Raw genomic sequence first — 15,831 nt, 5'->3', positions numbered from 1 at the left:
AAATCTCACGAAAAATTATTATATTTTGACAAAAATGTATTTAAAATATTTTTGAAAAATTTTGAGCCCTAAAATTTGGGTTACGATTTTTGGGATCTTTAAAAGTGTCTTGCAGCCTATCAAAATATGGATTGAAATTTCGCGAAAAATTAAAATATTAATTTCGAGAACATGTAAGTATATTTAGCAGTTCTGAAAATCCTTGAGCCCAAAATTGGTCAAGATTTTTGTGTAAATTACTCACATTAGTGCTATATTTGCTCGAAAAAATATATTTTTGAAAAATATTAAAAGTTGCCCTTAAAACAGTTTTTTACCTAATTTTTTGAATTTTTAAAAATTTGTCAAAAATTAAAACTGAACTTAAACTTTTTGAAATTTTGATTGTGAGCATTCTAGAATAATGCTCTTTCGATCCATTTTTGTTTCGTTCAAAACGGAGTGTGCCAGTTCAAATGTTTTAGAACGTTGAAAGGTTTCTTAATTTGACCCCATCAAAGCCATTTTAAATTTCTGGAGAGATATGAAAACTCACTGGAGGCTCAAAAAGAGTCGGGTGCTCGTATATAGACACACCAGACGACATCTTGCCAAAAAAAAACGCTAGTTATATAGATTTTTTGAAAATTTGATTTTTTCACTTTTTTTGGAATTTACAAATTGGGCAAAAATTCAGTTTTGAACTCACAATTCTGAAATTTTGCGAAAACAGCCTAAAACGGCCGAGAAGGTGCTCAATAAGCACCGACCAAAGTTATAGCTTCTAAAATTCATTTTTGGCTCCTTAAGACCGATTTGAAACTTTAGGAGAAAATTGCTGGAGGCTCCAGAATCATTCAAAACTAATAGTTGTTGATTTCAGGGTATTGAATTGAAGGAATTACTCAAAATGGTTCAATTTGCTCAAAAAAATTTAAAATCACCCTTCAAAATTTTTTTTAAATTTTTTAAAATTTATTAAAAATTTAAAAACGAACTTGAGCACTTAAATGTAGAAGTTTTAGGACATGATGTTTTGATCTAGTTTGGTTTCGTTCAAATCGACAAGATATCAATTCAAAAAATTCCCTCATCAGAATTGAAATGATCGAGATTATTTTACCAAACCATCAAACGGATTTCATTAAAAAATGTGAGGGAAGTTGAACGAGCCGACTTCAGTTTTGGTTCGAAGTTCGAACTGATGTACAATAGGTCTGCTGACTAGTCTAGTATTTTTCCATCTCTGAGCTGTTTCGTAAGCTCCTTTCTCAAACTTGGAAAATATTCACCCACATTGGGTTCATTTCAATACCCCAGTGATTTGAAGAAAAAAAAAATACTCGCCTAACCTGATTATAAATTTTAGTGCTATTGTACCCAACACATCTTCCTATAAATATCCATAGGTACATAGGTAGAGGTACTAAAAAAGGCATATTATGCATGCACATCCAAATGCTGCGAGAATATCACCTGATATTCGTCTACTAATACGTCAACGGCATTAGGAACAGAATAACAATGCTCCGAACTGGTTTGACTGGTTGAAATATTTATACGTTTACCAAGTGTTATTCACCTTGACATTTAAATAAAATTTATACGCTGAATATTTAAAAAAAAAAAAAAAAAAAACATTAAAATTCTTTACACGAAACCAACTCATAAGTAAAAATTAATCTTGATTCGTATATCCCGTATTTTAGTCTGCTTCGAGATTGTATAATGTGTAATTTTTAACTATTGTATGGCTAACACGTGTAGAAAATTCGATCAATAGGTGATTTAAAAATTTTTCGCATTGTGTTGCTTTTCATTTTATTACCTCGGTCTCGTCAGTAATCGATTTCGTAAATTCGTGATCAAAATACCGAATGCGTTAACTTCCCCACAGGGAACCGTATGTAATGTGCTTTCACATGTGTTCGAGATCGTATAAATGTGATAATTCTATTTTACCTGTAACGATGATAATTCTTTTTTCAAATTATTACATTCTTCTTTACTCGCAAGATATTGTTGATTGAAACGATCGACTTCTTTTTTCAAAAATTCAACTTCGCCTTCGTTGGAATATTCGTTTTTATTTTTTTTCTTCTTCGAAACGATTAAATTCTGAAATCATGCGAGTTTCATTAATCATACGATGAAATTGAACGAAAAATCACTAAAATGGCACAAAATCATACTTGAAGAATATTCAATGATTTTTTCTTCGAATCTGGAAAATTTTTCACCGGTATAAGACTTCCTAGAAAAAAGGAAAAAAATGACGTGCTTTTAGTCAAAAAGAAATTAAATTTGGGTATTTTATTTCCCAGTGATGAAGAATATTACTCTGAATGTTTTTGTAACGATAAAGAAACCATTACCTTTATTGGCTTTATTCGTATTCTTCGGATAATTATTCAGCTTATTAACATTATTAATCAATCTTGATCTGATACCATCGTCGTCGGTACTTTCTCCGAAATTATTTCCATTGAAATCCATATCATCGTCGGTAGTAGTTTTAATATTAATAAACGTAATATCATTTTCAGGGTACTCGGAAGACAAATCATCAGTACTAAAGCAAGGAGAAATATTTTCACATATCGGAGTCGACTCTTTAACCAGTTCTTTAGCTTCGTTCAATATCTGTTCTATACTTTTATTTTCAGTTTCCTCTGCAAAATAATACCCACGAATTAGGTTTACTATCGAGCTAACATTTTAAACGAATTGAAATCAATCAAAAGTATATCTCGTACCCATAACGTGTTTATAAATAGAATTATCCACATCTTCTCCGTCAGGAGACAGCAACCTTCCCATCTGTTGCAAAATTCCATCGATTTCTTCATCTAAAATACAAAAATTTGATGACTACAGCAACAAGATGAATGAATATTGAAAGTAATTTACCATTATATTTTAATCGTTCCGCTTCCACAGGTTTCGCACTCCTCGGTTTATCTTGGTATAATTCCTACGCAATAACAACAAAATCAGTGATCACACATTATCGTTTACATGAAACACAAGTGAGATGGAATCAATTCGAAAATATATATTTAACGTAAAACAAACCTTGAGTAGTTTCTCTTTGCGAACAAATTCGGATAAGGAAGACGATATATCAGTTGCAGAGGAAGCTTCATCCATTTCGACGCTTTCAACGGTTTTCCAGCGGAGTCATGGAAACTGCGTAAATTGGGTGCGTTACTGAGATCAAACGAATAGTCACTTAATTGAAAGTTGTTAATTACATATTAAAATAGATATTAGAACTTCGCAGCGTTCATTTTATGAGAAAATTGTGTGGAAATTATCGATTTTATTCACCTGAAATTATTGATGAAAACACTTATCTAGGAACATGTCACTGCGCGTGTTTAATAACAAACTTTCAGTGCTGCCAGATGGAGCAGCGATGCGTTTATTTTTCTCTTTATTTTACATAATTATTTAATATTCCGTTTAGTTTCGTATTATTTTACGAATTTTTTCAAGTTTATCGTAATTTTTATTAAATTTTATCATTTTCAAACATTTTTGATGACTTTCCATCGTCTTGTTTCAATTCCAAATGGAAGAAACTTTTTTCGAGCGTTCATGGTTTTTACACGATTAAGATCAACACTGTTCAGCGGAATTGATAAAAAGAAAAATCAATAAAACACAGAGCTTTTTTGAAAGCTGCAAAAATTTATGATAACTTTCTCCCATTTCAGTAAAATTTTTCCAACTGAGCACGTGAGAGTTGCGACTCTCGCGCTCTGAGAATTTTCAATAATTAATTTCCAAAAGGACGCATCAAATCAACCATCATGTTTCAAAATTTTCATAAAATATGTTCTTTTTGATTACCTACCTGTTTTGTTCGCCTCATACAATATAATTTGAAGCTGACGCTGAAATGTACTCCTAGCTTGGCATAATTTCTCCAATCTGGAATTCAGAATCGAAGGTATGATGAGAATATACACCAGTAAAATTTTCAGGAATGAATCACTATTTTTTTTTCAGCAGATCATTGAATAGGCAGACACGTCAACTTGTTTTTGAAAAATGGCTCAATTAAAGAGACGGAAATTTTCTAAAAGTACGAAGCAGGAAAGTCGTAGTGTATCAACACCTAAGGATCCAGCTCATCGGACAAGTTTCAATATTTATTTACCATCTGAGAAAATAATACGAATAGGAGTTTTGTTATCTGTCTTGGGTGAGTGCTGAATAAATAAATACCTCTACCTGTGTTTCAATTTGCTGCACAAAAATATCAAATTTTCACGTCAATTTTTCAGGTATTATTATTTTTAGTATCGGTACATATTATGTTCAAACTATTCACGACAATGAACGATCTTTTTCCGATTTGAGTGACTTGGAAAGGGAAATAAGTTTTAGATCAGAAATGGTGAGTACCTCTACCTACAATACAGCCAATACAGGCTCGTATATGAAGTAACGCACGATCAAGAATTCTTATTGATGAAACTTTTTTTTCAGGGATTTTATTATTATTTTTTTAAAAGCTTCATCAGCTCAAGATCGTGTTCTGCTGGTTTTCGAAAGTTTCTTCGTGAACCTTTCATCGAATATCCGGATGTGGTCAATGCTATGCAAAGATTTACTATTTGGCCAGAGGTAGGCTACCTATCTTTTGATGATTTTTTTTCTTTTTAACAAAAAAAATCTGAAAATTGCGATATTCTTTCAGTTTTTTATTGGATTACTGTATAAAATATTAAATGCCTACGATTTACTTTCTTACGAATGTTTCTCATTTAAAAGAGATGATGGATTTACATACGAATCTTGTGTCGGATTGGGCGAACCTATTTTTTTCTATCTACAATTCGCATGGTATTCGGCTGGTTTTACTGCAGTTTTTGTATTTTATTTTGGATTATATCTCAGGTAAATCAGATACGAATTGTGTATAATTTTTTTTTAAAACGTATTTTTATGTTTAATTTTTTCGAAATTTTCTGTTCCGCAGCAAATCGGCGTTCGGAGGATTTCTTTCCGTGCTGTCATTTTTTTATAATCATGCAGAAGTAAGGCAACAAAATTTTGATTTTTTTCTACCAACGAAACTTTTAACTGAATATATTTTTTTCCAACAGTGCAGTCGAGTTCAGTGGGCTCCACCGTTGAGAGAAACGTTCGGATATCCATTGATTTTATTTGAAATGTTAGTCGTTTCAATTACTATGGATAAGAATTCGGAACTTAATTATTTTCAATCAGCTCTACTTTCCAGTGATGAAGTACCTACCTTTCGTTTTGTCCAAACTGTCGAAGAGACTATTTTTCAATTTTGTTTATTGCAAAATTGATTCTGTATTTTTGTTGCAGGAGGAACAATCTAGTCATGCGATGAAATCAAAAAAATCTAGTCATAAAATTTATTCTTTCGGATTGATCTTACATGCATCAATATTGTCAATAACAACTGCGCTGGCATTAATGTTTTGGCAGTTTTCTCAATTCGTATTATTTACTCAATTCTGTATTATATCATTTTTATACGTGTGTAACGAGTTACCAGAAAATTTCATGATCCTTTTCACCTTCAGCCAATGGGTAGGTTTTTTTTTGAAAGGAGAAATAAAATTTATTTGACCTTGAGAGTTGATTTTCAAATTTCAGATTGGAATATTCACTGCGTGTTTTTGCATGCAATTCAACGATATGTTGGTTTCATCTTTATTCAACTGTTGGACGACGGCTACTTTCATGATGTTCCTTGCGTTTAGGTTTGCAAACCTACCTAAATTTGTGAAAAATATGTTCGCAATTTTAATGGTTCCGATGGTTACCTTTGTTTTGAGGCACAGTATTTTCACAGAAGATGATGTAGGTACTTAGATTGATTCGGCTTTTTATATAATGATCTTATTATCGGCTAATCTATTTGAAATATTTCCAGAGCCATATTTTTAGTTTATTGAAATCGAAGCTCACAGATTTCGAAAATTTCCATACGCTGATTTACACGTGTAGCGCGGAATATAATTTTTTGCCTTTGAGCATTTTACTCAACCTTTCTTACTCAGGATTAATACCACTGGTTGTGATAGTATTGGCAAATATATTTTATTTTTGGATAAAGACTGCTAAAGGAAATAAGTAGGTTTACCCTTTTTTCTGTTTCTAGTAGATAGGTACCTTCATTTCAAAATTTCAAGTCATGTGCGAACCATTTTGTTTTATTTACAGGTTTTTTGGTGATATTGACGTCCCAGTGATTTATAATTTGATGCAATTAGGTATTTTTTGCGTGATGGCGGTTTTTTTCATGCGTCTAAAATTATTCAGCAATCCACACTTGTGTATTATTGCATCGTTGTTCGCATCCAAGGTATAATTTATATGGACTCTAATACACCTGGAAGAAACGCTGCATTTCAATAGCACTGTTTTGATGTAATTTTTCAGTATATGCCGAGTTTTATTCGACGCTGGAATGTAATCTGGGTTTTGATCGTTGTACTATGCATGAGTTATCAAGGAATCCAGAATATAAAATCTGAACGAAGCAGTACTGGTACGATTAAATATTGTTATGATTACCTAACTGATAAAAAAAGAATTTCAAACGTCAACTATTTCTATATCAAGGTACCTTCACTTACCCCCCAATGGAAGACTTGTTGAACTACATTCAAAATAACACACCTCCCGAAAGTGTATATGCAGGACCGATGACTATGATTTCAGCCATACTGGTAGCTATGCAAAGGCCAGTTGTATTACATCCTCATTACGAGCACGTCAAAATAAGGTACCTAGGTGACACAAAAATTCAAACATTGATAGAAACAAGTAGTCTGTATTTCTTAAATAGGCACTTATCGGTTATCGTGTACATATTTACAGAAATCGTACAAAAGATGTCTACACAATTTTCAGTCGTAAAAGTGAAAACGAAGTTTATGAAAAACTCTCTGCATTACACGTTAATTACGTAATTATCGATTACATGTGGTGTTACTCAACATCAAAGCAAGTGACATGATTTTACATAATGAATAATAGGTATCCTTTGCTTGATTCTATTTTCATGTATCCGATGTATATTTTGTTTCAGAATGGGTTGCCTTTTAACCGAAACGTGGGATAAAGAAGATATTAAAAATAGAAAAAACCCATCTTTTTGTAGCAGAGTTTACGAAAATTCTACAGGTCTAGTAAATTTCGAAGAAGTTTATCAAAATGACGCGTTTTCACTTCTAAAAGTGAAAAATCCCAAAGTGAAACAAAATACTGCATGTGTAGAACGAGATGAGTCATCATCACTCAACAAAACTAAAAACAAAACAGCTACAGAGATATTATGATAATAATAAGGAACGAGTTGTAATAAATTACATATTTTAAAAAATAAAGAAAATTCAAATTCAAATTTTGTCCAGAAAATGAAATTTTTATAAAAAAAATAATACTTAATAGCAATGTCTCGTTTGCTCTACATATTTTGAAATTTTGATCCAAATTCCAAATGTGTTCGGAGTTGACTTAAAATTAATTAACATTAAATAAGTAACGTATCTTGTTCACGACATCGTTAAAATTTACATATTTGTGTGGTTAACTGATTAAGTTTCAGTCATCGTCTCCTTCAAACAATATACGTTTTCTTTTCTTTTCACTATGTTTAGTTTCTTGAGGTAACCTGAGGAAAATTGTGGTCATTAGTACAAAATTGAAAGACGAATGTCTCAAATTTAGTTGAATAATGAATATAGCAACACACTTACAATTGGTTTTGTGGTAAAATATGCGTAATTTTGGGAGAAGTCTGACACTGATGAGATCGCGTTGCTGACTCAGCTAACAACATTTCAGAGCAATTATTACAAATGTACAGCGTTGTGTTGCTACCAGGGATGTGTTCCACAGACCAATCTTTGCTACTGGTGACATTCAAATTAAAAACATGAGTAAAGATACACATAAAATGTCAAGTAAAATTAAACTGTGATGTATTTACGGTGGTTTTGTTTTAATTTCAGTTTTTTCCCTCTTTGTAACTGGATTATCATTTGAATCCGGAACATCCTTCAAATCCACGATCATCGCATCTGTTGGTGCCTGAATTTTTCTACTAATTGGACTATTGTCAGCAGTATGCGTTTTTTTACTAGGACTGGATTTTACGACGATTTTATTTCCATTTGATTGAATGGTGTTGCCATTTGTCGATTTTGAAACTGCTTTCTCCTGTTGATTGAAGTTTTGGATAAGAGTTTTCACTAATAGAGATCATGTAATTAGCAAAATTTTACCTTGCAGAAGTTTCCTGCTAAATCAATCAACTTCGTCTGCACAATTTCACAATGATTTCGAAATTTTACAAAATCGGTCATAAAAGCAACGCATATATGGCAGATATTTTTCGGTAGAGCATCATCTTTGCATATCTAAAAAATAACACATAGAAATTACTAGATTTCTGTTCATTTGTTTATTATATTTTTATAGTTCTGATGCATACCTGCATGTTTAGAAGACTTTGTACTTGGTTCAAGTAATCCTTTCCTTCATTTGAAAACAATTCTATGCAGATACCATTTGAACTTCCGCAAATGCGACAGTAGTCTTTGTAAAATTCAGATTCGGATACCATGATGAAAATTGAAAAATAATTGTAATTCGAACTTTAATTAATACTTTAAGTAGTTATCAAACCATAATTGATTGATATCCAAATTCCAAATATCCAAACAATCCAAACCAAAACATGGAATCCGAATCGGAATCTTGGATTGATTACAATAGATCAGGGCTGCCAGTGGGATAAACATGATATTCCCATGCTCTATTTTTGATCTCCTCTTCCCTCCACATCCACCTAAATTTTGAAAAAATAATGCAGAATTGCAGATTTACCTTTGCAATTTGCATTACCATTTGAAAAATGCATTACTTTCTTCTTGAAAACTTGTTATAGATTTGACTGTTCCAGTCTGATCGAAATTCGAAAACCAGGTGGAAGCTTGCAAGCGAATAAAGATAAATTTTGTATATTGTACATGGGTTCGAAATTTTGAATGAACAGCTCTTCACCAACACCAATGCATTTCTTTCGAATTTTAAAATTATTGCATTCAAATTAAGCCCTGCGTCAATATATCAGCCTGGAAAGCTGCACTATATGAAAACTATGGCTAATAATCAAACATCAAAGACTTCATTGCATTCATTGAGCTCTTACGTTCGAGAACACCAATTGATAAATGTGAATATCTTCAGCTCCGTCTGTAGAGAAGAGAAAATACGAAAAATTCAAGACGAACAAACATTTACACTCGAGAAACCATTTTACTGACATTTTCAACTTGATTCAGAACCAATTAGATATTAAAATCTTTTTAAAAAATTAACATAAACACGAAATAGGTACATTACGTTTTGAAATCTGCAATGTAAAATTAAAATGGAATGATGTGCAACAAAACAGCACCTCATAATACCGATAGTTCCATTATGTTTACTTAAATATAACCACCATTTCAGCCAAGCATTAACTAAGAAAAAAAATCGTACGTATATTTCGATTTGAAAAAATTATAGAAATAACAATTCCAAAAAAAGTTACAATAAATAAATTATAATTAGAATAAAACAAGTCGATTAAGAAAGGGGAAAATCACTTTTTATGAATAAATAGTTTGAAAATTTACTCGCCGAATATATTCATACAGGCATTAAAACAGAATGCATTGTGTAACGAATTAAAATGTAAAAACTTTCAAAGTAAAACAAATTTCAACACTTATCACTAGATAGAGCTATATCAATTTTAGGCACTTTTCACGGAATCAGCTAAGGAAAAATACAAATTGGAAAAAAGAAACCAAAATTAAACCTATTACAAGCGGTGATCGTGTGAAAAATTTAACATAACAATTTATATTGTCTTCGTTTCTTCGATTCCTGAAACGATTGAAACGATTCCTATAACCAATGTCATTGAAGAACCAATCCAATCTGAAAAAAAACGAAGAAAGCGTGTCAATAAATCACCATCTATTCTACACAGTCACTCGTTACCTATAAAACGAAAGAAATCGTCTATTACTTTTTCTGGAGGGATTTTCGGACACCTCCAATTGTACAAATAATATTGCAAGTTTCCATCACCAATACCAAATTTAAGCTCTTCTAAAAAGGCCTTGTTTTCCATTAGATTTAAAGCGTTGAACACATCAAATCCATCCTGCGCGAAAAACAATACGAATATTAATATCAGGTTTTCAAGTTTTCACGAAAAATATGTAAAATCTATACTCGTACATTTCGGGCAGCAATCAGTGCATTTCTCATTAAATCTACTAATTTCGTCTTATTCGCAACATTATAGTACGAATACGCAGCCTTTATGGAACGATGCACCGGGTGATGCATCACAGTTGATGGCAATGTATAAAAACTCGCCATATCTACGAATAAAATATGACATCGATTATTCTACTGTTGATAGGAAACAAATCGGAAGAGATTTATATCCTCTATACCAGTAATTTCGTCGCCGTTCACCACAACATACGTATCTATGATCCCAGGCCGAGGAATAAACCAATGTCTGAATTCTTCTTCCGAAAAAATAGGTGTTAGATCAAACTTACTCAAATACTGTAAAATAAAGACAGTTTTGGATTAACGTTATACATTTTCAGCAACACGTCACGCAAGATTTTTACCTCTTCTAATAATTTATGAGCTTTTGGTACATCTTCAATGACTAGTTTACGAAATCCAGGTATTTCTGGTTTATCTGGTAACTTGAATAATCTTAATGTTCTTTGCATCGTCATATTTCGGCTCAAATGAGAAAACTTTACCTCGATTAATTTCTTAGGGTTCAGTGAACGATGCCAGTACCTACGCATAAACGTTAATAATACCAAAAAAAATCGATTGTACTTTTAAAAAATGAACTATTTACCTGCATTCTCCAACTGGCTTCGGCAAAATTACGCCAGCCGTATAAACAGCCTGATAAATACCCTTTTGATGAACCCTTCTGGTTATCTCACGAATCAACACAGGAGCTACTCGTTTACTACGTAACTTCTTATGCACGCACAGAAAATTAATTTCTACAACACGCTGCTTCCTACAATGAGGTAAAATAGATGGGTAAATAGTTTTCCGATAATTAAAAATCGCCATTTACTAATGATACTTACTCTTTATAAATTGACAAAGTGGCCGGTATCGCGCTAATAAAGCCTACTAAACGATTGCTTTTTGATACACGTACACCAACGTGCCAGTCTTTAGTCCATCCAGGAGGCTGTAAAGCCCTACAAACAGAAGAAAAATTGGGCAATTCAGTACCACGATTTCATCATTTTTAATGCACGAATAATGTGATCATACCACTTGAGAAAATCAGGAGGGTAATCAAAACGAAACATGGCGTCCTCATCTTCGACATAATTTTCATTCAACAACGTATATAACTCTTTCAAAACCGCAGCATCATTTACATCTATTGTATCCCAATTAAATCCATCAGGCAAAGAGTACGGTTCTTGTCTGATAGATTCAATCGGCTTGTCTGGTTCAATAGGGCCATTCACAGTTATTTCTTCTACTTGGACAATATAAGGAATAGAAAATGGTATAAACGATGCAATGTAATGTTTAAATGTCATCATACTTACCACCCATTTTCGGTACGGGTTGAGTGTTCCAAAACTGATACGACTTTTGTAAGGCTTCTTCGTGGGTTCTAGCTGGTCTTTGAGCTAGTGAAAATACCTCCATTGCTCGTTTCAAGTCCTATAAATGAAGAAATTCAATGAGTTCGTGTACTTGGATGATGATTAGAGCAATGAATTAACGAATTTACTTGAACTGAAAGGCAATTGATGTCAACTCCATCCACTGCCTCTGTTTGATTGTTATCTCCAGCTCCTTCACTCGTTACTTTGTTCCGTTTGCCTTTTTTCCTGAAAAATTAGTCGGAGCTAAAAATTCATCTTAAATAAAGGAACATCATGAAATAAATCTGACTTTATAACGTGAAAAAGGATAAATACGAATGCTTTCTAGCGGACGTAATACACCGGAAACCTAATCACCAAAGGGTATCATGGAAAGAAAGCAATAATGTAAAGAAGTGGACGAAAAGCTCTTAAAGAATCAAAAATGAAAAAACCGGCTCGAATTTCAGTCTTTTACACCAATAGTATTAAAAACTGCCTAATCATTAACGATAACAAACACGATAGTATCGAAGGATGAAGCTTACCCTTCATCTTTTTGGTTTTCATTCTTCGCAGATTTGTTCTCATCATTCTTCGCTTCTGAAGCTGAATTATGAATTTCATTCTTCTCAGATTCTGGATCCATCCTCCAAAGTTCAAAGTACTAAATTTAAAAAAGAAAATAGTTAATCACACGTTTATGGTGTGACAATTCTTCATCGTCCCAAAGTAGTGACTAGTGATTGAGGATTGAACCCCGAAGAACAAAACTTTCATGATGACGGTGACTACTCATAGATGGCGATGGCTAAAAACTGTTTGGCTCTCGTGTTTCTGTTTGTGTCGCTAGTTTCGCTTTCACAATTAATATGAATACTTGGAATTTTTTTCCAATTTTTCAAAATATATCAAAATGTATCCACATTACGACAATAATAATTGTCAATTTTTATTTACGATCAAAATTGAAAATTAGTCTTTACTCTTCTGAAATTAAATCAACCTACTGTAAATAGCGATCAGTGAATTTTCAATCTTCATTTCATTTTCAATTTTCATTACACATTTTTAAAGATCGCTTGAATGAATACCATGGTACCTAGACCTACCTAGTACCTACCGACACATTTTAAAAATTTCAATTTTCATGCAAGTTCATATCCTATCATTATGAATAGCCAGGGGTCAAACTACTGAAACAGTTCACACAAATGAATATATTGACAAATAAACCGAAATAATATATTTCATTGAAAAGAAAAAGAATATGGTTTAAAATAAAAACAAAATTAATAAACGACACAAGTGGGTATTCTCAAGGAATACGACAAAAAAAGAAGATAAATATGTATACTATTTTATTTAATCGCAATCATACCAAAAATTTTAAAAAAATACTAAGTTAGTCTTTTCTTTTCCAATAAAATAAATGACTTGTTCTTCTGCTTTTTAAAATTTGCAATTTCATTAGGAATTTGAATCTTTCAATTTTCCAACAACAGTTAGATAGAAGTGAATGACTTGAGATTCGTCATTTGAATCATCCAATTATCAGATTATTATGGTATTGTAATAGTTTCTTGCATCAGTATTTTGACGAATTGGAGATGCAATTAGTATCACTATTTAATTTGCTCACTTTTTAGCTACCTCGCTTTAAGCAACAGAGTTTTCATTTACAATACATACATAAAAAATATTTAAATTCAAATAAATAATATCAAATATCAAATCTATGCAAACCTATAAAGTGGAACTCGATGGCTTGACTCGCAAAACCACTGGAACACTTGTACAAGGCAAAACCGCTAATTCTGTGACAACAGCTGTAACCAAGTCTGAAGGAGTTACATCGTACATTAAAGTTAGAAGATTCAAATTATTATTCGACTTGCAAGAACTGTCGCCAATCAATTTTTCTGCATCACCTGAGCGAAAAAACAAAACAAAAACCAAACATAATGTTTGAAAATGTTCTCCAGAAAAATAGGTGTTGTTTTATGGCGTTTACCTAGTTCGTTATATACAAGAGCATCAGTTTGGACACGTTCAGAGAATTTGTGCGTTTCGCAACAGACCAGAACTGGTACGTTGAATGATTTAGCAATCAAAGCTACCTGAGATGATCCTGCTCTCGACATAACATAACCATTTGTTAATAAAGCATGAGCACCCAGCAATACTTTGTTCGCTTCTTTCATAATGTAACTTGTTGCTGAAAGTAAAACGTAAACGCAATTCAAACCACGTTTCGAAAGCCTTCGAAGTAGTTCTTTCCCTTCATATAATGGGCCTGCGTCCACGATTACTACACGAAATTTTATTTCAGCTTGAAACGTTTCGATTAAAATTCGTTCTATTAGAGAGGAGCTGAAAAAAAAAAAAAAAAAAAATACGTTCAAATAATCTGCACAAGATGGGTTTTTTTTTTTTCGTATCAGAATTTGGACTTACTATCCATAAGTTAATACAACATCGCCTTCCGAAATTTTACTTTGAACTTTTAAAGAAATTGCTTTACCAGCTACATCAATTTTTTCCGAAATGTATTGATCAATAGCATCGCGAAGTTTTGTTTGGGCCTGAAAAAGATACAGTCAAATTAACAACTCATTTTTATGAATTATTTTCAAGTAATAAAGATATTCACCTCATTATCTGTAATCGTATTGGGGAGTTGAGATAAAAGACACTTCAAATGCTTCAATGCATTACTCATTGATACCGATAGAGGACGACATGTATCTAAATAAGTTGTCGTTGAAGCTAAGACGACCTCAAAACCACGTGAAAAATCTTTTTCCGCAGGTGTAGTGTAATCTAATATAACCTGAAATGTAGTAAGATATTTATGACTTTCTTCCTTCATCGAATAGTACATGAATGAGAACATGATAGAATTATTTTACTTGTTTCAAGGTATTCAAAAGTGCTATAACTCTAGCGTTGCTGCCAATAATGACTTTAGTTTTATATTGAACTCCTAACTTTATCACAGATTTATGAATCGGTATCGTACTACTCCTGTAATAAAATCGACTACGTGCAATTCAGGAAAAACACCCTTTTTTTGGTACCGACCACCTGTAAAACTTACTCTAAAATGTTTGATTCTTCGATACTAGTATTTCGATAAAGGTGACTGAACAATTTAATCTTATGTTTGTCAACATTTTTCACAGGCTTTTTATCATTGTTAATCGTTTTCGACTGTAACATTTGAGCATATAGTTTTTAAAAACCCAGCTTTCAAAATGACCTCTTGTTAGCATAAACAACCAACTTTTAACGAGATGTCTTCTTCTTTAGAACGCGAACTCGCTTTAGGAGGTTTTTCCTCGGTTGGTTTTTTTTGAGAAGCTTTTGCAGCCCTTTGAGCTTCCTGAAACCAAAATTTATACCTCAAAAAAATGTCAAATCAAAACAGAAATATGGCGAATTTAAATACGAACTTGTAGAGCTCTTCGTTCTGCTTTCAACTGAGATTTCGTTTTTGTTGTACTATTTTCTACGTTTTCTTTAGAGGTAATTGGCGGATCAATTTCATTAACTTCTGCTATCTTTTCCTTCATTTTGCTGATTATTTCCAATGCTTTCATATCATTCGTGACCGAATCAATGCTGGTTTTACTTTTCGGAGATGAAACCTCTTCGATCTTGACGATTTTGTGCAAACGACTGGGCGTATGAATACTGGAATCAACTTCATCGGGCCCATTTGTACATTGAACTTTCTCCGATTTCTCGCCTGAATTACCAGATGGGCCTTTCTTTTTCGATGACTTTGCAGCTTTTCGAAGCTTCCTTTCGGCTAAGACTTCTTCCCTGGGCTTCTCCATTTATATTGTCTGTAAAATTGAACATTACACGTGAATTATTATTCTAGCAACGCGGATCATCATAATGAAATCACAACAAATAGATTCAACTGCTCATACGTTTTGATAACTAATTACACTAAAAGAACCAAGTGGGGCGAAAAATATAGACAAACAAAACACTGTAGATTCAATATACATTTATTAGTGCAAGGAGAATTAAGGTAATTAATTACAATACTGCATTTCTTCTAAAAAATTTATCAAAAAAGTTCAAATTTCATCAGTTTGTGATTGATAGCTTATCTATTGCGTCATAG

At 32.5% G+C, this 15,831-nt stretch overlaps 5 protein-coding genes across 9 annotated transcripts in view; 1 reads left to right on the top strand and 4 right to left on the bottom strand.

Annotated features, from left to right (window-relative positions):
* The window catches only part of LOC135845500 (uncharacterized), a 30,532-nt gene extending 27,195 nt beyond the window's left edge, over nucleotides 1–3,337 (bottom strand). Inside the window, exons 1-6 of the mRNA XM_065364086.1 lie at nucleotides 3,055–3,337; nucleotides 2,890–2,953; nucleotides 2,736–2,828; nucleotides 2,355–2,651; nucleotides 2,172–2,233; nucleotides 1,942–2,097 (exon numbers count right to left, since the gene is read on the bottom strand). Coding sequence (XP_065220158.1) covers nucleotides 1,942–2,097; nucleotides 2,172–2,233; nucleotides 2,355–2,651; nucleotides 2,736–2,828; nucleotides 2,890–2,953; nucleotides 3,055–3,129 — 747 coding nt within the window. The 5' untranslated portion in view covers nucleotides 3,130–3,337. The remainder of the gene's footprint in view (nucleotides 1–1,941; nucleotides 2,098–2,171; nucleotides 2,234–2,354; nucleotides 2,652–2,735; nucleotides 2,829–2,889; nucleotides 2,954–3,054) is intronic.
* Nucleotides 3,338–3,591: 254 nt separating this feature from the next.
* On the top strand, nucleotides 3,592–7,378 carry LOC135845501 (C-mannosyltransferase dpy-19). Of its 3 annotated transcripts, none has more exons than XM_065364088.1 (15): nucleotides 3,592–3,934; nucleotides 3,994–4,189; nucleotides 4,272–4,384; nucleotides 4,477–4,614; nucleotides 4,688–4,887; nucleotides 4,970–5,027; nucleotides 5,097–5,240; nucleotides 5,329–5,556; nucleotides 5,623–5,829; nucleotides 5,903–6,102; nucleotides 6,193–6,334; nucleotides 6,412–6,520; nucleotides 6,595–6,757; nucleotides 6,853–6,978; nucleotides 7,064–7,378. In XM_065364088.1, exons 2-15 carry the CDS (start codon nucleotides 4,036–4,038, stop codon nucleotides 7,311–7,313), a joined length of 2,232 nt encoding a protein of 743 aa, XP_065220160.1. In that variant the 5' UTR covers nucleotides 3,592–3,934; nucleotides 3,994–4,035; the 3' UTR covers nucleotides 7,314–7,378. The 3 variants fall into 3 exon arrangements, with proteins under 3 accessions (XP_065220160.1, XP_065220159.1, XP_065220161.1); XM_065364087.1 differs by having other exon boundaries at nucleotides 3,595–3,934; nucleotides 3,997–4,189; XM_065364089.1 differs by lacking the exons at nucleotides 3,592–3,934; nucleotides 3,994–4,189 and having other exon boundaries at nucleotides 4,762–4,887.
* LOC135845511 (uncharacterized) lies at nucleotides 6,786–8,741 on the bottom strand. 2 transcript variants are annotated; one of them, XM_065364102.1, is made up of 5 exons: nucleotides 8,471–8,741; nucleotides 8,262–8,396; nucleotides 7,967–8,196; nucleotides 7,734–7,886; nucleotides 6,786–7,648 (listed from the first exon to the last, which is right to left on the bottom strand). In XM_065364102.1, exons 1-5 carry the CDS (start codon nucleotides 8,600–8,602, stop codon nucleotides 7,579–7,581), a joined length of 720 nt encoding a protein of 239 aa, XP_065220174.1. In that variant the 5' UTR covers nucleotides 8,603–8,741; the 3' UTR covers nucleotides 6,786–7,578. The 2 variants fall into 2 exon arrangements, with proteins under 2 accessions (XP_065220174.1, XP_065220173.1); XM_065364101.1 differs by having other exon boundaries at nucleotides 7,734–7,889; nucleotides 8,471–8,736.
* Nucleotides 8,742–9,277: 536 nt separating this feature from the next.
* On the bottom strand, nucleotides 9,278–12,377 carry Nmt (N-myristoyl transferase). The gene is made up of 11 exons (XM_065364095.1): nucleotides 12,239–12,377; nucleotides 11,837–11,936; nucleotides 11,649–11,766; nucleotides 11,362–11,575; nucleotides 11,169–11,285; nucleotides 10,925–11,095; nucleotides 10,680–10,860; nucleotides 10,494–10,611; nucleotides 10,273–10,418; nucleotides 10,058–10,195; nucleotides 9,278–9,966 (listed from the first exon to the last, which is right to left on the bottom strand). The coding sequence occupies exons 1-11, from the start codon at nucleotides 12,337–12,339 to the stop codon at nucleotides 9,946–9,948; spliced, it is 1,425 nt and encodes a 474-aa protein (XP_065220167.1). The 5' UTR covers nucleotides 12,340–12,377; the 3' UTR covers nucleotides 9,278–9,945.
* Nucleotides 12,239–15,785, bottom strand: eIF2Bdelta (eukaryotic translation initiation factor 2B subunit delta). 2 transcript variants are annotated; one of them, XM_065364091.1, is made up of 10 exons: nucleotides 15,632–15,785; nucleotides 15,146–15,541; nucleotides 14,977–15,075; nucleotides 14,791–14,903; nucleotides 14,603–14,717; nucleotides 14,344–14,523; nucleotides 14,148–14,275; nucleotides 13,705–14,063; nucleotides 13,437–13,621; nucleotides 12,239–13,347 (listed from the first exon to the last, which is right to left on the bottom strand). In XM_065364091.1, exons 2-9 carry the CDS (start codon nucleotides 15,530–15,532, stop codon nucleotides 13,437–13,439), a joined length of 1,566 nt encoding a protein of 521 aa, XP_065220163.1. In that variant the 5' UTR covers nucleotides 15,533–15,541; nucleotides 15,632–15,785; the 3' UTR covers nucleotides 12,239–13,347. The 2 variants fall into 2 exon arrangements, with proteins under 2 accessions (XP_065220163.1, XP_065220162.1); XM_065364090.1 differs by having other exon boundaries at nucleotides 12,239–13,621.
* Between the last annotated feature and the right edge of the window lie 46 nt (nucleotides 15,786–15,831).

The sequence above is a fragment of the Planococcus citri genome, chromosome 4 (assembly GCF_950023065.1).
Source record: "Planococcus citri chromosome 4, ihPlaCitr1.1, whole genome shotgun sequence".
Taxonomy (NCBI): Eukaryota; Metazoa; Arthropoda; class Insecta; order Hemiptera; family Pseudococcidae; genus Planococcus; species Planococcus citri.
The sequence above is the reverse complement of the archived record's forward strand: the minus strand, read 5'-3'. Positions and strand labels throughout refer to the sequence as shown.